This window comes from Cervus elaphus, chromosome 15, assembly GCF_910594005.1.
Source record: "Cervus elaphus chromosome 15, mCerEla1.1, whole genome shotgun sequence".
Classification (NCBI taxonomy): domain Eukaryota; kingdom Metazoa; phylum Chordata; class Mammalia; order Artiodactyla; family Cervidae; genus Cervus; species Cervus elaphus.
Genome location: NC_057829.1, coordinates 35,013,235 through 35,034,154, shown reverse-complemented (window position 1 = coordinate 35,034,154; position 20,920 = coordinate 35,013,235). Strand labels below are relative to the sequence as shown.

The following is a 20,920-nucleotide window of genomic DNA, read 5'->3' as shown; positions in this document are numbered from 1 at the left end:
TGAGACATCCACAGTCACATTGTCATGGGAAGAAAGAGATCCTGGATGGTCAAGGGTGAGGGGAGTCTATTGGGTATGAGCCCACTCAATATGGCCAGAGAAGTTGGTGCTTCCCTGCCAGCAAGAGGCAGCCACGATGACCTCTAAGCCCCAAGGGCTACAGCTTGCCTTGATGAGAGGAGTCTGGGACTTGTGGAGAGTTTTAACTGGCCTCTACCTGGGGGAGGCCTTAATAGAAAGTATTTGAAACCATGGGAGAGAATGAGCACAAGCCTAGAGTGAGTGCAAGGAGAGAAGGGAGCCAGAGCTGAGGCTCCTGTTCCTCTCTGTGGAGTGTCCAGGAGAGGAGGAGAGATGAGTGAAAGAGACTGAAGGATAAGAAGATTGAAGGCAGGAGAGGAAAGGGAAGGAGGAGGCAGTGACCAGTGGGGTCAAATGCGGTCCATGTTTGGCAGAGGTGGAGGGCTAGACACCTGTCTTGCTGAGGAGGAGACACTGGATTTTACAACAGGGCCGTCTTGGAGACCTCCTTTTAGCCCTTGCCTGTGAGTCAGCAGGCTGCCCCCCTTTTGTGTGACAAATCTTCCAGATGTGAAGCCAGTTGCAAACTTTATTCTGAGGGAGGAGTTCCATAGGAGGCCTGCCTTGTGGCCTCATCCCCTGGGGAAGCCGTGAGCAGCAGAGGGTCACCTTTTTATTGGGATGTTGGCAGCTCACAGCTCTGGGCACTGCCCCCTTCCTCCCTGGGCTGGAGCTGGGGTGGGGGGAGCCTCAAAACTCGCAGATCACGAGGAGTTCTCTAGTGCAGGGTATGTCATTCCACTTGCCCTCAGGAAAGATCTCCACACAGTTCTCTGGTTTTCCTTCATCGCTGTTGTTGGGCTCCCCGCTGGCCCAGTTGGAATAGACCAGTGACTCCCCTGTGGGGTAGGTGAACCTGCCCTCCGTGGTGTTGTCATTCATGCTCAGGTAAGCGTGCTTGTTCTGGGCTCTGACCAGCTGTGTCACGGCCTCGTTCTCGGCTGCAGAGCGTGGGGAGGCCAGCTGTCCCTTAGCCTCACTGCAGACCTGCTGGGCATCTGAATATGATTTTACAACACCTGCTGTCTTGAAGATCTTCTCCCCGACAGCCAGGCCAGATGGGAAGAGCACCGCTAGGGGAAATGAGGAGAGTCAGGTTGGAGATGTGGCAGCACCTAGACCTTGTGATCCAACTGGAGTCCCCAGCTCCCACCAGGGTACCAGGTAGAAAAAAGCAAGGCACTTAGCTCCCGAGCACTGGTCATGTAAGAGGTGAGGACCCTGGAATTCAGGTGCTTATGCAAGAGGCCTAAAGTTGCCCAACTGTCAAATGTAGATGAGGATCAGACCTTGTTGGATGTGACACTAAAGCTCCCACATGCACTTTCTTTTCCTCCCCGTGATGTTCACCAGAGCCGGGACTTTAATTACTGTGTAAACAGGAAGGACTGTGGCAGGGAAATGACACTTAGAGCCCGGGGCAGCTCCTGAGAGTGGGGAAAACTCCACGCAGGCAGCTCACTCTCACCCGCATGTGATGACCGGGTGTATGGAGTTGTCTGAGCTCTTCTGTGCTGTGTGAAGGGGTGAGGAGAAACAGAGGACAGGGGTGCATCTGAGAGCAGCCAAGTGCTGATCTCTGCACTGGGGGAGTCCAGTGTTGGCTTCCATATGCTTGCAGGTGATGCTACAGCCAGTCAGCATCCCTGGACCACTGGGCAGGGGATGACGGCATTTGAGAGCTCTGTGTAGGGCCAGGAGGGCAGGGGGATCAGCTTTGGAGAGAGCCCTGTCTGGGCCTCAGAAAGTCATGTGTTCAGCCCCACACTGGCAATGACAGTCCAGGTGACAAGGGAAAGTCACTTCTCTTTTCAGAGTTTGATCCTGGATTTCTAAGGAAAAGGTACAGAGCACAACAGCATCCCCTATGTGACATGTTTAGTATCTCTTTTGATTCCATCCCATTCATACCCCTCTGACTTCCAGGGTCATGCATGGATATCTTCAGGGCTCCTAAGAGGGCTCACTGGACTGGTTCTGAACCCAGGCTGCACCCTGATCCACTGCCATTTTCCTCTGATTAGCTTCAACAAGCAGTAGGAGTCCAGATTTTCCACATAGTCAGGACAGCACCCAGACAGCCCTGGACAAGGTTAGTGCCAGCTTGTGTGCCATGATTGGTTTACGGCCATGCATCTGGGTGGTATGCATGTGCATACGTGAATATATCCATGTGTCGATCTGAAGGTACATGGGCTGACTCAAGGTCCATCAGGATGGGTGTGCATATGTGTGCATGTGTGTTCATGTATATAGATGGTGTGACTGAGTGATGATGTCTAGGTACACACATGTGGCCAGCGCATATGCTCAAGTTCTCCTTTGTTTGTATAGTCTGCATGAAGCATTAGTTTTTAAGTTGTGCCCAACTCTTTTTGACACCATGGACTGAAGCCCACCAGGGTCCTCTGTCCATGAGATTTTCCAGGCAAGGATATTGAAGTGGTTTGCCATTTCCATTCCTGGGGATCTTCGCGACCCAGAGATCAAACCCAGGTCTCCTGCAATGCAGGCAGATTCTTTACCAGCTGAGTTACCAAGGAATGAAAGAGTAAATAGATATGTAAAATAGATTGTGCAAGAAGGAAGACATAAACTGCTAAAAATTCTAATCCCACTACTTCAGTACTTAGTTGGCTTGAGTTCTTAGAGGCCAACCCTCTGTCTCACCCAATCAGGTCCATATATGCACTATTCCTACAGAAAACTCTTCCTTTTTTTCATCAACAAGGTTTGATAAGTGATGTGCATTCAAAGCTACCATCAGGGAGAGGAGAGAAGGAGGAGGGGCAATTGGTGGAGCATCCCAAAGGCACAGGGCACTCAGGTATGTGCTCCAAGAGGTCTCTGCCTGCTTAGGATCCAGCTTAGGGAAGAATCTCTGCTTAAACACAAGAGATGCAGGGGGAGTCCAGCACTGGCCAGAGACTGGAGGCATCCTATTCCTTCCAGACCCAGGGACACCTTTAGGGTAAGATACTTGATGGCCACACACCAACGAAAGGTTCCCAGCAGCCTTGAAGCCCACAGGCAGCATCCCACCCCCACTCTCAGGATCATGTCTGGATTCTCTGCTGCCCTGGGCTGTGTGGCTTCTTCTCTGGGCATTTTCACACCTGGCCCAAAGAGGGAAGAAACACATCCTGGGTTGGGTGTCCGATTATCTGTCATAGGAACCCGCCAGGGTAGGCCGGGGTAAGGTCTGCTGAATGGATGACTCAGACCGCATCCTCCTCCTTGTCTTGTGCGTCTACTTGAGCCCCTGGAGCACGTGGGGCTCAGCTCTGTCCCAGCCCTGTCCTTAGCCCCGCTCCTGCCCCAGGGCTAGGTCCAGTCCCAGTCACGGTCCCAGCAAGTCCAATTTAGACCGAAGCCCAGCTAACTGCAAGCCAAGCCCAGACCCAGTCTGAGACCCATGATCAGGGCCTGGCTCAGGGCCAGGTCCAGGAACTCACCTTTCTTATACTGAGAGAAGGCATTTTGGAGGCGTCGCAGGTGTCCCTCTAAGACTGCCACCTGCTGTCTGACAGCCTTGACCTCTGCAGAAGAGAGAGGCCAAGTGAAGACAGATTCAGAACAGCCTGGGGTCACTCAGAGCCCAGGCCTCAAGAGAAGGGTGTCCAGGTGCAGAGGCAAGTTGGGTGTGGGGTAAGGAGGTGGAACAGAGGCCTAGGAAGCCCTCTTCTGTTGACCTAGCTGGCCTCTGCTTCCCATAGGATTTCCTGCGGTTCTCTTATGAACAGTATCCCCTAAACAGGTCCCTGTGCCTCACTGACAGTGAACCAGATGTCATTTTAATTCCAAATTCTAGGAATCTGATAGCACTTCCTTTTGCGGTGCAGGGGGTGGTATGGTTGTAAGAGAGGAATAGACATAGCTTGAGTATTTCTCATCCATTGAGTTATTTGATGTTCAAGGTTATCTGATGAACTGGAGAGGGAGGTTAGCTTGTCATAGAGATCAGATAGAAAATCTGCTCAGGGTGTCCTCCAGAGTCACAGAGGCTAAGACCAGAGTCCACCTCACCATACACCCTGTCAACTTTTCCTGATTTGACCCCCATCTGTAACTAAACGGGTTACCTGAGAGGAGAGCTGAGCTAAAATAAGGCCTCCTCCCTGCCCCACACCCTAATGGGGTCCCCAAGTCTTCCTTACCTGTAAGCCCACTCTCACCCTTTTCTCCTCTTTCTCCAGGAGTACCTCTGTCCCCCTTTAGTCCTGGGGGGCCCCTGGCACCTGAAGGCCCCTGTGGACCTATGGCTCCAGCAGGCCCTGGGATCAGAGAAGTAGATGTGTGTGAGTGCTGAACATATATTTTTTAGCATTTTCGTGCCCCCAACCTCCATACAGGGACTCATATCCCCCAGCAGTACACCCTGCTACATGCAGATGTCCCTCTGTGCCAGGAACCTCTTCTTGCATCCCCTCTGTACATTGACTGTCCCATAACCCGACAACCAGCCTTCCCTGGATACAGACAGTCCCTGCTAATCACCACCCTCTCCCTGGAGACAGACAGTTCCCAGAGCCCAACACTGGCTCTCGTCCTGGAATGCCAGCTCTGACCTGGTGGCTGGTGGGGGTGGGCACAGGGGAACATGAGCCCAGCCCCACGTCCATTGCTCACCTGCCGCCCCAGCACGTCCAGGGGCTCCTGGCTCACCAGGGGCACCTCTCTCTCCTTTGAGACCTGCGGGGCCTGGGGAGCCCTGCTTGCCTGGGGCACCCAGTCCTCCTGCAGAAGGAACACATTGGAGAAGCATGGCTGAGAGTGTGCTCACAGGTACCATTTCCTCAGCAGTGCAGCTTGTCACCTAAGCTCCAGGTGAGAGAGAGACCTGGGAGACTGCTCCTGACCGCTTGGTCTCTTCTAGGAACCGTATCAGGAAATTCAGTCAGTGTGGAAAAGTTGAGGGTGAAGTAGGAAAGTTGAGGGTGAACCAGGCCCGGAGGTTCCAGGCTTTTCCAGACACTGTGTACATAGCTTGGTCCCCGCCAGGGCTGCCCATGTCACTCCTCCCGTCTCCCTCCCTCACCCACCACATACCAGCCTCCTACCTTTGGGCCCAGTCTCTCCTTTGGGGCCTGGTGTGCCCGGAGGTCCCATGCTCCCCTGCCTCCCTGAGGGGCCCTCTCTCCCAGCTGGACCAGGCATGCCTGGAGGCCCTGGGGAAAAGGACCAGCCCGGTTAGCGACACTGAATCTCCTTGGAGGTGGGAGTGCATATAAGATGGGGCTAAAAAATCTTTAGCCTCCTCCTAAAGATGTTGTCCCCGGAGAAGCTCCAGCCTTCCCTGAAATTACCCCACGCAAATTGAAGGCAGGAGGAGAAGGCGATGACAGAGAAGGGGGTGGTTTGATGGCATCACCACCTCAAGGGACATGAGTTTGAGCAAACTCCAGGAAATAAGGTAGAACAGGGAATCCTGGCATGCTGCAGTCCATGGGGTTACAAAGAGTCCGACGGGGATTGAATGACTGAAATACAAAACTGTACTTAAATGCCTATCTCCTGGCCGTTTACATTCATTTATTCCACAAATATTCACTGAGCTTCACTAGATACAAGGTGCTGTCCTAAATGCTGGGATTCTTAGTTAAAAAAAAAAAAAAGATAAAACAAAATCCCTCCCTCATGGAGCTTAAACTCATCTATGTAGAAATACATAACCAAAAGGAAGATGTTTAACATATGATAATCAGATCAGAATTAGTGCCACAGAGGTAAATTAAAGCATAGAGAATTAGGGGTGTCATCTAAATAGGATGGCCAGAGAGGGAGTCTATGAGTGAAGCTGTGAAGGGGGTGAGGAGTGAGCCATGGGGACGTGTATGCACAGAGCAAGGACAGGGCCCTGGGGAGGTGGGGGGATGTGTGTGCTCAGGGACCAACAAGGAGCCAGTGTGGTCAGTGCCCAGGGAGTGTGGGAGGAGGGGAAGGAAATGAGCTCAGAGACATCAGCAGAGCTGGGTGGTGGGGATGTGTGGGGTGTGAGGTTTCACTCCCAGGGGAGAATTGTCCCCCTGGACGGACTCTCTCACTGACTCCTTCTGGGCAGGAATCTCAGAGGCACTAAGTAAGTAAAGAATTCTCACGTGAAATACAACTCCCCAAGCAGGGTCCAGGTGTTATTGGCCCTCCACAACATGTCTAGCGCATCACCAAGTGACCCAGCCCCACCCTCTACCTCTGCTCAAGGCCCATCTTGTCCTCTACATCAGGTTCTTGAGAACATGTGTGTCAGAATCTGTGGGGGAGGTTGTCCCCAGTGCAGACTCTGGCCCCACCCAGCCCTACTGGTGAGGATCTGAGGATGCTGGGATCTCCAGGAAATTCTCAGACCCGCCACAGTTGAAGGACAACAGTGCCTGGATCTGGGGAGCCAGTGTGGAGTCTGGTCTTGGCCCAACTGTGCACTGTTCTCTCTCCAAGCACTGACTCGAGGCCAGGCTTGGAGTGCACAAGAAAGGGCGGTCTGGGGAACATCCATGCAGCTGAGGGGCCACTGTAGGAAAAGTCCCCACCCCTCCCCTGCCCTGGGATTCAATTCGGGACCCTCGGGGAGCTAGAGAATGCTCGTACCTTGAATTCCACCCCACTATTGAGTTCACTTCTAGGCAGCCTTATTAAGGCCCAGTTCATTCATGCTGGAAGCTACTTTCTGTTTGTAAAGGACAGACAGATACTTACAAAGTGGTGTGTGTAGGAACCAGCAACAAGGATCCTACAAATGTTGCTCATTTCCTTCTTCCCCAACCAAAATACAAACTAGAGAAAGTTAAAAAGACCTCAGTTGACCCCTCCACAGCCCTGGTTCAGTGCCATGGCGGTGCCCTCGTCCTTGTTGCTGGTTCACTGAATTCTCACTTCTCGCCAGTAACACAGATCTTCTCCTGTGGCGCAGTGTTTCTCAGACACTTCCCTTAATAAGCAGTATCTTGGGAAACCTCAGGAGAATCCACCTGATTGCTGATTATAGCAAGAGGATGCAACATTAGCCTAAAGTCTCACCCAAAAAAAAGAGCAGGGGGGAAGGCTTGGCTCAACTATTTGTCACTGTGTGGTCATGTTATTCCCATCCACAGATGAGCAAATTGAGACTCAGAAACAGAGTGACTTGTCCCTAGGTGACTCTGTTGTGAAAGAGAACTAGTAGACAAGCACAGATGAGTCTGGATAAGAAACTCATGTCCTTTTCTCCTAGCTTGGATTTCACTTAGCATCTTTGTGTCACAATTGTCTTCCTTATCAAATGAGATTAATGCATCACTTGTTAGACTTTTGGTGGGATTAAATAAACTACTCAAGAGAACTCCTAAGCACAGGGCTGGACAAAGAAATATAAGCTTCCTTTCTTTCCCTCTGTAATATATTTAGGGAAAATCCTTTTATTCAGGCTTGAGTATGGGGCTACAGTGTCTCATCCTTTCCCACCCATCATGGAGTAGAACTTAATTAAATATTAAAAATCTTTAACACCCTGGAGAGGAACCATTTAATCCAAATGGACAGTAGTTAAGTTCTAGAGCAGATGACTCCAAATACCAGTCATTACTCACTCTTTGCACATTCTTGGGTTGGCTGGAGTCTGAAGATTCTAGGGGAGGAATCAGGACAGCTGGTGATGAAGCTGGCGGCTCAGATCAGCCAGTCTTAGCAAACCAGAAAAACTGTGTTTTAGGTGGGCTCAAACTCTGGGTGAAACCCACCCATTTAGGAAGAAGACCATCTATAAGGCTTCCCGAGCAGAAGACTCAGTTTCTGGCTTGGTTACAATACCAGTGCCCACCCCTTCCCACCAGGACAGGCCCATGGTCCCAGTTCTACCTGGATCTCCCTTCTCCCCCTGGGGGCCTTCTTTTCCATCTTGTCCATCACAACCAGGCAAGTCATCCTCCGGGGGGCTACACACAACCAGGGTACAGGCGTTAGCTAGTATTTTCTGGGAATAGATATTCATTTCTGTTCCCAGAGATCTCCAGGGCTGTGTGAGCAGGAGCAACATGGAGAGAGGGAGGAGAATCATGTCCTAGGCAGAGGAACAGAAAGAGGGGGTGCTCTTGGTCCAAGGACGAGGATTAGGGCTGGCCCAGCTCCTCGAGGTCAGGAGAAGCGGTTCCCTCATCTCCTCTCCCATCACCTGAAGATAAGAGCAACAGGGCTCCAATAGCAGTTTGGGGAAAGGTGGGCAAAGTCTGGCCAGAGAGGACATGAGTGGACCAGGTGGGCCTCTGACATGGCCTGCCAGCAACGTGGATCTACTCTCAGATGCTCTGTGTCATCCCTTTTGGGGCTTGTCATCCTTGCCAGTGGTACTGTGACCAGGATGTAGAATTTCTCACTGAGGCCATCTGTCACATCAGGGGGGACTCACTGAGGGCCCTCAGGTGGGACCTGTCCCCTTCTGGACCTGACTGTCCTTTTCTGTATCAGTAAGGTGGTTGGCTTAGCTGTGACAAGGGAGACTTGTTTCCTCTAACTTGCTGTTCTGGACAGACTAGTATTGGAGGTCTGCAGTGCTGTCTGAAAAAAAGCCAGAGTCCTAAACTGGGTGAGGTCTGTCCTGACCACAGGATGGGAGCATGACTGTGTGTTTACCGGGGTTTGTCATTCCTGAGCTCCACAAGGAAAGTCCCTGGCATACCTAGAGTCTGTCCAGACTTCCAAGAGGAGTTGGGCCAGCAGCCTCATGGAGGAAAGGACATGTGAGATGCACAGTTAGGGGAAGGCTGGCTTCAGAGGAGGAAAGGGCAGATGTCCAATAGAGCTTCCAGTTATCATCAGAAAGGGACTCAGGAGCTACGTGAGATCTGGGGTGGGTACAGGACATGGGTCAGTCCCACTGTTGGGCTTCTTTCTTCTCTCAGGCAGAAACTATAATTCCTTCACCGTGGAAAGGGCTCATGGGTATTGGAAAGACTCGAAAGCAAGCCTGCCTGACCTGTGCAAACAAAGGACAGAGGGTCGCTGGCAGGCTGAGGTAGTGGGAGGGAAGGGGCTTTCTGGCCAGAGAAGTGCCTCCTTCCAGGAGGACGATGAATTGCATTTTCCGCGGGAACTTCCAGACAATGGCATCAGAGATCTGGTTGGATGTCACATCCAACTCTCCCCTTCTCCCAGCCCAGGAAACACATCTCCCACCAAACAAAAGGAACACAGTGTAGAGCATCTGTTATTACCTTGTGCCCCACCTCCAACACTCACCCTCCTAGACTGGAGCAGCTACACAGACCCTGCCTTCCTCAGCACCAGTAGGATAAAGCTCCCATTCAGGCAGGAAGATACTCACTGGACACAGGAAAGCAAATTGAGAGGCAAGGACAGAGACACTCACTGTTGCTTCTTCTCGGGCTTCAGAACCTCCAGGCAAATTGAAGTTCCTCAGCCACTAATGACTATTTATACCTACCCTGTAACCTGAGGTTACAATGCCAGTTTCCAGAGAAAAGAAGGGCAAATTTTGCCCTGTTGACTCAGTCAATTTTACCCCAACCTGGGTTCTGGACATTTGCCACTGATGTTCATGGCTCTAAACACACATTAGAGTTCAAGGAGCACCCTCAGCCCACGATCTCTTCGGTATCTCACTGCAACCCTGAGAGTTTAGTGGTAGTGTCACTGTCTGTGTTTCACGGATGTCCAGGAATCCAAGGTCCAGAGAAGACCAGCAAGTTGCACAATGACCTAGAGCTCTTGCAAAAGCAGCCTGCCTCTGCAGAGTCCAAGAAGCAGCACCTGCTGTGCCCATTTCTCTTCCTTCTCATCTCAACATTGCTGCTTAGACACTAGGAAAGAGCTGGGGGCTGCCTGGCAGATCTGAGCAGGAGTGGAGCAGGTAGAGGGGCTGCTGAGGCAACAGCCTGTGGGGGGCAGTGTCTGGGGGAGCTGCCACCTAGCAGGGGTCACTCTTTTGCTTTCTGCTGTATCTAGGACAGCTCTCCACTTGCCTTTTATAGGATTGTTGTTGTTCAGTGGTTAAGTTGTGTCTGACTCTTTGTGACCCCGTGGACTTCAGCATGCCAGGCTTCCCTCAGTTCAGTTCAGTTGCTCAAGTCGTGTCCAACTCTTTGAGACCCCATGGACTGCAGCAAGCCAGGCTTCCCTGTCCATCACCAACTCCTAGAGCTTACTCACACTCATTTCCATCAAGTCGGTGATGCCATTCAAACATCTCATCCTCTGTCATCCCCTTCTCCTCCCATCTTCAGTCTTTCCCAGCATCAGGGTCTTTTCGAATGAATTAGTTCTTCGCATAGGTAGCCAAAGTATTGGAGCCATCCTCCCCTAACTTGCTTGCCCTAATCTCTCCACTGTTTTAGCCAGTGTTTCTCCGTTATGTGGCCCTAGTGGCCAGTTTGTATCCTCAAGCTGCTGATACACTGCTGTAACCACCACAGGGAAACTCTCATTCCCAGTGACTGTGGGCTAGTTGTTAGCATCTCTGCTTGCCTTTAGTTCCCTGAGACTTATTTCTTCCATCAACCCTTCCCTTAGGTCTCCACATCAGCAACCCCAGGTCTCCAGCCTCCCCTTTGGCCACCTCATTGGCCGTGCTGACCTGCTCCTGGCCTTTGATGCTCCTTGTATGTTATGGAATCTATGATGTCAGCTTTCCTCAAAGGTAGGAAAAGGTCTTCTCTTTTCCAGCACAGGTCCAGCACAGGACCTGGGCCCCTAAAGCTTGAGCTCTTCTCTATTCTAGAAAGAATACCCAGCCCCCTCTATTCTAGGATGTTCACACACCACCAAGAGATCTAATCAGCATGGAGGTTGAACTGAACCCTTGCTCTCCTCTCCCCACAAAACCTAATTGTCAAGTCTTATCCTGGTGACTAGACAAACTCTCCTTATATATGGTGACTTTCATTCCAGGACTCCTATACTTCATCTCTTACTGCAAGTTGGCTTCTATTAATTACCGCCTACTAGACTGTCAAATACATCCTTCATGCCTTTGGACCCCATTATAGCACAGAATATGGTGTTTCCTTTGTGTGACTTCACATTCCAACAGAGGCCAGTTCCATTTATGATCAAACCCAGACACTCCAGTTTCTTTGATACCCTTTGCTTTTGACAATTCCAGCAACACAGGTGAGAAGAATCAGATTTTAAGTGGTGATCACAATGGCTTTCACACAGAGGATCACTGGACCACCCTCTCTTCCCAAACAGTATCCTGAACGACTGCACAGTTTCTCTAGGGGCTAATCACTGGGGCCGTACTGCAGTCCTAGCAGCATCCGCAGTCACTATGGACTTCATTAGCTGTGCTTTCCTCAGAGCTAAGCTGTGTAGCCTCCGGTATTTTTCCAGATGCTTGTGCACATTACTGTTGAAGCTCCCAGATCAGTGGGCCCATGCAGGGTCAGGCCAGTCAAGATGGCTTCCTCTTGTTCCCTGTTCATGCCCCTGCTAGACCAGTCCCTGCTTCATTCGCATGACCATCCGAACCTCTTAATTACAGGGCTTAATAGTAACTGCCTACATGCTTGCTGCCCCAGCTGCCGGGTTTCCTGGTAACTGATGAGCCACCCTGATGTCAGTACCCCATAGATGGTAGGCTCCTCCCTCAGAGTGAAGCTTGCCACAGTGTGCTTCCTGCTGTCTGCTGAGCATGGCAGGGTGTTGCCCTAGGACCCTTCCTCTTTGGATGATGCCCAATAAGCGGTGGACGTCTCTCCCGCTGTCTCTCAGCTCTTTCTTCGGTCTCAAGGCTGGGCATCTACAAGTGTGCAGGCCTGTGTGCTGCATCCCAACAATTAGTGAGTCAGCCAGAAGGCTGCTGAAATGCCCATGAGGGCTGAAATCTTGATGAATATGGATGGGGAAGGAAAAATTATGGGGTTAATCCCAGGGTGGCTGTCCACTAGCATGTGGGTCCCTGTGGAATCTGACTACTTTAGGAGAGATCTTTCTCTTCCATTATACTGATGACACCCTGCTAACCTCAGTCTCTTTCAAGTTTAAAAGTAGCAGCCTGGTGCTTTTGGTTCACCTGACTGCATGGGGAGGGCTTGTGATACAGGCAAAACACAAGAGTCTTTCTGATTTTATTGCTTTTTACAAAGTACAAACATACCCCTGACCCACCACCTCTAAAAAATTATAGACACAGGCTTTAGGGACATAAACTTAGGGACAGGATTGGGAATTGGATGGGGCCAGTCACCCTGAACCGTTTGTCTGGAACCTGTGGAAATGGTGAAAGTATAAGAGTAGCTTTGGGCTACACACATACACAACACCCCCACTGTAGCAGCCATGATGTTCAGAAATGGACTGATAAAAATGCCATACCCTGGAGATTCCACCTGCCCTACAGCCCTACCACTGCCAGGCTAATTGAAGGATGAGTGGACTACTTAAAAAACAACTTATACAGGAAACCCACTGTCTCAACCTGTGGACCAGTAGGCTAACTTAAGTCACACAAGCTTGTAACTAAATAATTCCAGGAGCCTACATCGTGTTAAGCAAAGACAATAAGTCAGCACCATCTGAGTTCAATAATTAACCACCCAAGGTCATTGCCAGCTAATGGTCAGGAGAATAACTCACTTTTGTCCTTGCCACAGGATCTACCCCGCAGGGATCGTATTGTAAATTGCCCAGGGACTGGTAGGGAAGCCCCCCATTTTTTAGGTTTGCAGCCCATGGGGATTAGTATTAGTACCAGAAGGGGACTTACAAATATCATCTAGCCCCACCTAAGATAATTAATCCAGGCCTCCTTATGGAGAAAGGCACCATTATATTAACACTGTGGTCTGTGTCACACCCTCTTCAGTATTTGATACCAGCTATGGGGACTGAGGTTGTGAAATGGTACTGCAGCCCAAGACAAAAACCATAGACAGGGGTGGCATTATGTCAGAATGGTGCTGCTGCTGGTATTTTCTTAATGGTCATGATATTCCCTGCATTCAGCCTGTTAAACATATTATATTTCATCTCTAGTCTGAGCAGAGGGAATCTGTTTGCAGACAGTAACCTCACTACTAAAGGAGTCTGATTGCTAGGTCCACAGCGAGATGCCTTTCTTGTCTTCCTCTGGAATCCCATGAAAAATTGAACCAATTAGTGCCTGGCTCCAAAGTGAGCCCGTCTTTTGGACTCTCAGCACTCTCTAGCTGCTGTGGTGTGTATTGTATGTATGGTATCTGGTTGCAGTGCACCTTGATATACCTGACCCCAGGGATATCAAGGAAGGGAGGGGATCAGATAATGTGTAGGTCAGGCAGGTTATGTAGGGGATTAGTGTATGGTCAGGCCATTCAAGATAGCTGTTCCCTTGTTCTCTCTACATCCCCTGCTGGACCAGTCCCTGCTTCACAAGACTATCCAATCCTCTTAATTACAGGGCTTAACTAGAAACTAGGCCAACCCTTTGTTTCACCCAATCAGGCCCCTTTATGCTCTGCTCCTTCAGAAAACTCTTCCTTTTTTGGATCAACAAGGTTTGATAAGTGATGTGCATTCAAAGCTGCCATCAGGGAGAGGAGAGAAGGAGGAGGGGCAGTTGGTGGAGCATCCCAAAGGCACAGGGCACTCAGGTGTGTGCTCTCAGAGGCCTCTGCCTGCTTAGGATTCAGGCTTAGGGAAGAATCTCTGCTTCAACACCACAAGAGGTGCAGGGGGAGTCCAGCACTGACCAGAGACTGGAGGCAGCCTATTCCTTCCATAGCCGGGGACATCTTTAGGGTAAGATACTTGGTGGGCACACACCAATGAAAGGTCCCCAGCAGCCTTAAAGCCCACAGGCAGCATCCCACCCCCACTCTCAGGATCATGTCTGGATTCTCTGCTGCCCTGGGCTGTATGGCTTCTTTTCTGGGCATTTGCACACCTGACCCAAAGAGGGAAGAAATGCATCCTGGGTTGGGTGTCCGATTGTCTGTCATAGGAACCCGCCAGGGTAGGCCGGGGTAAGGTCTGCTGAACGGATGACTCAGACCGCATCCTCCTCCTTGTCTTGTGCGTCTACTTGAGCCCCTGGAGCACGTGGGGCTCAGCTCTGTCCCAGCCCTGTCCTTAGCCCCGCTCCTGCCCCAGGGCTAGGTCCAGTCCCAGTCATGGTCCCAGCAAGTCCAATTTAGACCCAGCGCAATGAACTGCCAGCCAAGCCCAGACCCAGTCTGAGGCCCATGATCAGGGCCTGGCTCAGGGTCAGGTCCAGGAACTTACCTTTCTTATAGTGAGAGAAGGCATTTTGGAGGCGTCGCAGGTGTCCCTCTAAGACTGCCACCTGCTGCCTGACAGCCTTGACCTCTGCAGGAGAGAGAGGCCAAGTAAAGACAGATCCAGAACAGCCTGGGGTCACTCAGACCCCAGACTCAAGGGAAGAGTGTCCAGGTGCAGAGGCAAGTTGGGTGTGGGGTAAGGAGGTGGAACAGAGGTCTAGGAAGCCTTCTTCTGTTGACCTAGCTGACCTCTGCTTCCACGGGATTTCCTGCGGTTCTCCTGTGAACAGTATCCCCAAGACAGGTCCCTGTGCCTCACTGACAGTGAACCAGATGTCATTTTAATTCCAAATTCTAGGAATCTGATAGCACTTCCTTTTGCATTGCAGGGGGTGGTATGGTTGTCGGAGAGGAATAGACATGGCTTGAGTATTTCCCATCCATTGAGTAATTTTGATGTTCAAGGTTATCTGATGAACTGGAGAGGGAGATTGGCTTGTCATAGAGATCAGATAGAAAATCTGCTCAGGGTGTCCTCCAGAGTCACAGAGGCTAAGACCAGAGTCCACCTTGCCATACACCCTGTCAACTTTTCCTGCTTTGACCCCCATCTGTAACTAAATGGGTTACCTGAGAGGAGAGCTGAGCTAAATAAGGCCTCCTCCCTGCCCTACACCCTAATGGGGTCCCCAAGTCTTCCTTACCTGCAAGCCCACTCTCACCCTTTTCTCCTCTTTCTCCAGGAGTACCTCTGTCCCCCTTTAGTCCTGGGGGGTCCCTGGCACCTGAAGGCCCCTGTAGACCTATTGCTCCCTCAGGCCCTGGGATCAGAGAAGTAGAAATGGGTGATTGCTGAACATATAATTTTTAGCATTTTCGTGCCCCCCAACCTCCATACAGGGACTCATATCCCCCAGCAGTACACCCTCCCACATGCAAATGTCCCTCTATGTCTAGAACTCTTCTTACATCCCCTCTATACACTACTGTCCCATAACCCAACAACCAGCCTTCCCTGGATACAGACAGTCCCTGCTAATCACCACCTTCTCCCTGGAGACAGACAGTTCCCAGAGCCAAAACTGGTTCTCACCCTGGAATGCCAGCTCTGACCTGGTGGCTGGTGGGGGTGGGCACAGGGGAACATGAGCCCAGCCCCACGTCCATTGCTCACCTGCCGCCCCAGCACGTCCAGGGGCTCCAGTCTCCCCGGGGGCACCTCTCTCTCCTCTGAGACCTGCGGGGCCTGGGGAGCCCAGCATGCCTGGGGCACCCAGTCCTCCTGAGGAAGGAACACATTGGAGAAGCACGGCTGAGAGTGTGCTCAGCAGGTACCATTTCCTCAGCAGTGCAGCTTGTCACACACAGCTCCAGGTGAGAGAGAGACCTGGGAGACTGCTCCTGACTGCCTGGCCTCATCCAGGGACGGTATGGGGGAAATTCAGCCAGTGTGGGAAACTTGAGGGTGAGGCCCAGGCAAGGCCGACCAGGCGCGGAGGTTCCAGGCTTTTCCAGGCACTGTGCACGTACTTTGGTCCCCACCAGGGCTGCCCATGTCAGCCCTCCCTTCTCCCTCCCTCACCCACCACATACCACCCTCCTACCTTTGGGCCCAGTCTCTCCTTTGGGGCCTGGTGTGCCCGGAGGTCCCATGCTCCCCTGCCTCCCTGAGGGGCCCTCTCTCCCAGCTGGACCAGGCATGCCTGGAGGCCCTGGGGAAAAGGACCAGCCCGGTTAGTGACACTGAATCTCCTTGGAAGCGGGAATGCATAAAAGATGGGGCTGGAATAGAAGTCAGACAGGCAGCTTCCTCCTAAAGATGTTGCCCCCACTCCGCCCTCCCCAGGAACTCCTGTCTTCCCTGAAATAACCCCGTGCCACCTTGAGAATGACCTTCTTCCTCTTCCTGGGGTGGAATCTGTGATCGCCTAATGCCGTGTCCTAGCAGCAGCACGCCACCTGCAGACACCAGCATTCCACGCCCAGCTGCTCACCAGGTGGTCCAGGGTCTCCCTTTGGTCCTGGTTCTCCAGCAGAGCCATTGTCCCCTTTCGGCCCAATGGGGCCAGCTGGTCCTGGCCTCCTTGCTCGTCCTGCAGGACCTGGTGAACCTGCGGCAGCAAAAGAGATGGACATAAAGCTGACCCTGGCCCAGGAGGAGCCAGCTGCCTGCAGGGTCAGGGCCCTGGCATTCTTTCAGGGTTCTGTAGGGAGTAGACACTCCCCCTCCAGGTCCAGTGATGATCCAGAAATGCCTGTCTACGTCTCCATTTTACAGGTGAAGAAACAGGCTTGCAGAGTTGGAGGCAGATCCAAACTTAGACCCACCTGACTTTGCATACAATACACCTGCTCCTGCCTCAAGGCCACGGTATTAATGGCAGTTAAGTCTGTCAGCTTTTACCCTTGACCATGAACTCCCTGCCCTCCCCGCTTCCCAGAACCAAAGTTTTTGTCAGAAATGACACCTGACACTAATCACCAGAGGAATATAAATCAAAAGCATAATGAGCTGTCACCTCACACCTGTCAGAATGGCTATTATCAGACAGCAAATAAGAGATGTTGGAGAATGTGGAGAAAAGGGAAAGTTTATGCAGCAGGGATGTAAATTGATACAGTCACTATTGAGAACAGTATGGAGGTCTCTCAGAAAGTTAAAACTAGAGCTACCGTATAATCCATCAATTCCACTTCTGACTTCACTAAAGAAAATGAAAACACTAACCTGAAAAGATATATGTACCCCAATTTAAGTGCAGTGTCGTTTATGGTAGCCTAGACATGGATGCAGCGTAGATTTCAAGTATCTGTGGATGGATGAACATATGTAGAAAATGCATATACAGTGGAGCATTATTCAGGTATTATTCAAGGCAACATTGGTAAACCTTGAAGACACTGTGCTTAGTGGAATAAATCACAGAGAAGGGTGGTGCTATACTATCTCACTTAAATGTGAAATCTATAAAAAAAATGAACAAAAACAGCATACTCACAGATACAGAGAACACATATGTGGTTGCTAGGGGTGGGGTTGGGAAGTGAGCAGAATGGATAGAAATCTTCAAAAATACAAGTGTCCAGTTAAGAAAACAATTGAGTCCCAGGAATACAATGTACAGCGAAGTTACCATAGTTAGTAATCCTGGGTTGCATGCTTGAACATTGCTCAGCAAGCAGATCTTAAAAGTTCTCATCACACACAAATTGTTAACTATGTGTGTTGATGACTTATTGTGACAATCATTTCACAATATTTGCAAATATGAATTCATTATGATGTACATCTATATATTATAGGTCAATTCTATTTTAATATAAAGAAGAGAAAAAACTATGTAACATGCTTTTAAAATTATGGAAGATAGATGAAATTATTGTGCATTATTAAGTGATAAAAGTAAGTTATAAACCCTCTAATATGATTCAGTTTCTTCAACATGTCCATGCATGTGTCAGGCATGTGCACATGTAACACACATTGAGAAAACCACAAGAAGAGCATATACAGGTGTTAACAGTTGTTCTTACTAAGGGGCACAATTCAGGCAACTTTAATTTTCATCTTTTTATGATTAGTGACCACATACTAATTTGTTTTGGAAAAATGATGAAACATTTTTAAAAAATCACATAACCTTAAGGCTGCCTAAGTCTGAAATATAAGAGATTTGCCTTCAAAGACTAAAGAGATAAATGCCTATTGTTTCAAGAATTATACACTCAATCCTGTGAGTTTGGTTATTCTTTTTTCATTGAGATGAAATTCACATAATATAAAGACAACCATTTTTTTTTTTAACTGTGATGTGTAGCTTTCAGGATCTCAGTTCCCCAATCAGGGATTGAACCTGAGGCCTGGCAGTGAGAACACCGAATCCTAACCACTGGACTTCCAGGAATTTCCTATAATTAATAATTTAAAGTATACAATTCAGTGGGGTTTAGAATATTGACATAATTGTACAACTACCACTTCTTTTTAGTTCAAGACTATTTCATTAATCACAAAGAAAACCACATACCCATTTATCACTACATCCCTGCTTCCTCCCAGGCCCTGGATATCTCTAGGCAGCTGTCTGTCTCTATCAACTATTCTGGATATTTTATATAAATACATACAATATATCACCCTTTGTGTCTGCCGTTTTAAACTAAGAGTGACATTCTTGAGGCTCATCCAATTTGTAGCACATCTCAGTACTTCATTCCTTTCTATGGCTGAGAAATGTTCTATAGTATGAATACAATATATTTTCTTTATTCATTCACCATGGATACACATTGATAGACATTTGGGTAGTTTCAATCTTTTGACTTTTGAGTAAAGCATTCATGTGCAAAAAGACAACAAAAGGAATCTGTCAGTTACTACTAATTTGTTCATGCACTTATTTGTTCATTTCCTCATTATTTCATTTCTTTGTTCACTGAGAAACTATCTGTGGAACATAGTTTTCTGCCTAGCACTGAGCAGGATGTAAATGTTAGCACTAGGTCCTGATCTGCAAGGAATTTGTCATCAAATTTTAAACTGTGAGGCACAGGTAACAAGTGAAGAAATCAGTTTATGAGATGTCCCTCATCCCATCCCAGTACCCCCAACCCATGTAAATACTCAGAGGAAACAGGACTTCAAAACTGTAGAGGATTCAGAGACCTGGAGAGAGATTACATTTCAGATCTGGAAACCATTCCCAGGGGTAAGAAGGGGCAGGCTTGCCTGGGCCAAGAATGTGCAGGTGGTGGGAGACTGGTGTATTTGCTGGGTGGTGAGAGCCTCTGAGCTGGACATTGTGTCCTGCTCTTGGTTCCAATCCTCACTAGGCAAGCAATGGGAGCCCGGAGGATGGGCTCCACATCCCAGACCCCCTGGTGCACTGTGCTCAGGCAGAGACACCTGGTCCCTGGCTGAGCCTCTGCTGGGCTCTCCCCTGGCTGGGGAGGGCAGCAGGTACCTTGGAAGCAAGTCATCCCTTAGAAGGAAGCATTAGAGGTTGCCCATCCTTTGCACAAACCATGGAGGCCATGAGACCAGGGAGGTAGAAGAAGGGATACTTTTCAGTTCAGGGCCCCTCGGGAGCTAGAGAGAGCTGGCACCTTGAATACCACCCCTCCTGTGAGATCACTTCTAGGAGGCCTTCTCTAGCCCCAGCCCATTCATGTTGGGAGCTACTTTCTCTCTAAAAGACAGACGGATACTTGTCTCTTACTCTACAAACCCTGGGGATGTTACGTATTCTTTTCAGCTTTAATGTTGTTCATTTCTTTCCTCTCCAATCAAAGCACAAACTCCAGAAAGATAAAAGACCTCAGTTGATCCCTCCATAGCCCTGGCCCAGGGCCATGGTGGTCCCTTCGTCCTTGTTGCTGGCTCATAAATTCTCACTTCTTGCCAGTAAAAACCAGATCTTCTCCTGTGGGGCAGTGTTTCCAGAAATTCCCTTAATAATCAGTACATTTGGAAATCGCAGGAGAATTCAGCTGGATGGGACAGCAGAAGAATAAAACTTGATCTTGAAGACCCAACAAAGAAATGAAGCCTTGGCTCAATTCTTTGTCACTGTGTGGTCAATAATGTTCCCATCTACAGATGATTAAACAGAAACTTACAACATTGTCATCAGTTCGAAAATATTTAACATTCTGCAGAGGCAACATTTAATAAGAATGAACAACAGTTAAGTTTTGGAGGGTGTGTGCTCAGTAGCATCTGATTCTTTGTGACTCTGTGGATTGTAGCCTGAAGGATTCCTCTGTCCATGATATTCTCCAGGCAATAATAGAGTGAGTTGCCATTTCCTATCCAGGGCATCATCCCAATCCTGGGATCAAACCTACGTCTCCTATGTCTCCTACACGTATGTCCTAAGTTGCTTCAGTCGTGTGCAACCCAATGGACCAAAGCCGGCCAGGCTCCTCTGTCCATGGGAACTCCAAGAGAGAATATAGGAGTGGGTTGCTCTGCGCTCCTTCAGAGGATCTTCCTGACCCAGGGATCAAACCTGCATTTCCTAAGTCCCCTGCATTGGCAGGCAGATTCTTTATTACTAGCACCACCTGGGAAGCCCAATGAATTCTGGAGCAGGGAACTTCAAATACCAGTCATTCAATCACTGTTTGTACATTCTTGAGGTGGTTAGAGTCCGAAGATCCTAGGGGAGGAATCAGGACAAGTGGTTATGGAGCTAGTGACTTGGTAAGCGAGTATTTGCCAACCAGTAAAGCCATGTTTTAGGTGGACTGAAGATCTGGGGGAACCTCCTGTCTTGGGAAGACCATCTTCAAGGTTTCCACAGCAGAAGATTCAGAGTTTTGGGGTTGGTTACAATTCCAGCGCCCACCCCTTCCCATCAGGGCAAGCACATGGTCCCAGCTTTACCTTGATCCCCCTTCTCTCCCTGGGGACCTTCTCTCCCATCTTGTCCATCACGACCAGGCAAGCCACCCTCTGGGGGGCTACACACAACCAGGGTACAGGCGTTGGCCATTGTTTTCTGGGAATAGATCTCCATTTCTGCCCCCAGGGATCTCCAGGGCTGTGTGAGCAGAAGCAGCACAGAGAGCGGGAGGAGAAGCATGTCCTAGGCAGAGGAACAGAAAGAGGGGGTGCTCTTGGTCCAAGGATGAGGACTAGGGCTGGCCCT

The 20,920-nt window shown here is 49.7% G+C and overlaps 1 protein-coding gene across 4 annotated transcripts; it reads right to left on the bottom strand.

The window, feature by feature from the left end:
* Nucleotides 1-596: 596 nt before the first annotated feature.
* On the bottom strand, nt 597-20,854 carry LOC122708948 (collectin-46-like). Of its 4 annotated transcripts, XM_043925810.1 has the most exons (8): nt 20,656-20,854; nt 16,262-16,378; nt 8,305-8,313; nt 5,142-5,249; nt 4,711-4,818; nt 4,239-4,355; nt 3,537-3,620; nt 597-1,154 (listed from the first exon to the last, which is right to left on the bottom strand). In XM_043925810.1, the coding sequence occupies exons 1-8, from the start codon at nt 20,852-20,854 to the stop codon at nt 772-774; spliced, it is 1,125 nt and encodes a 374-aa protein (XP_043781745.1). In that variant the 3' UTR covers nt 597-771. The 4 variants fall into 4 exon arrangements, with proteins under 4 accessions (XP_043781745.1, XP_043781749.1, XP_043781746.1 ...); XM_043925814.1 differs by lacking the exons at nt 8,305-8,313; nt 16,262-16,378; nt 20,656-20,854 and adding exons at nt 7,912-8,113; nt 9,419-9,553; XM_043925811.1 differs by lacking the exons at nt 8,305-8,313; nt 16,262-16,378; nt 20,656-20,854 and adding exons at nt 7,912-8,113; nt 9,374-9,488.
* Nucleotides 20,855-20,920: the final 66 nt, after the last annotated feature.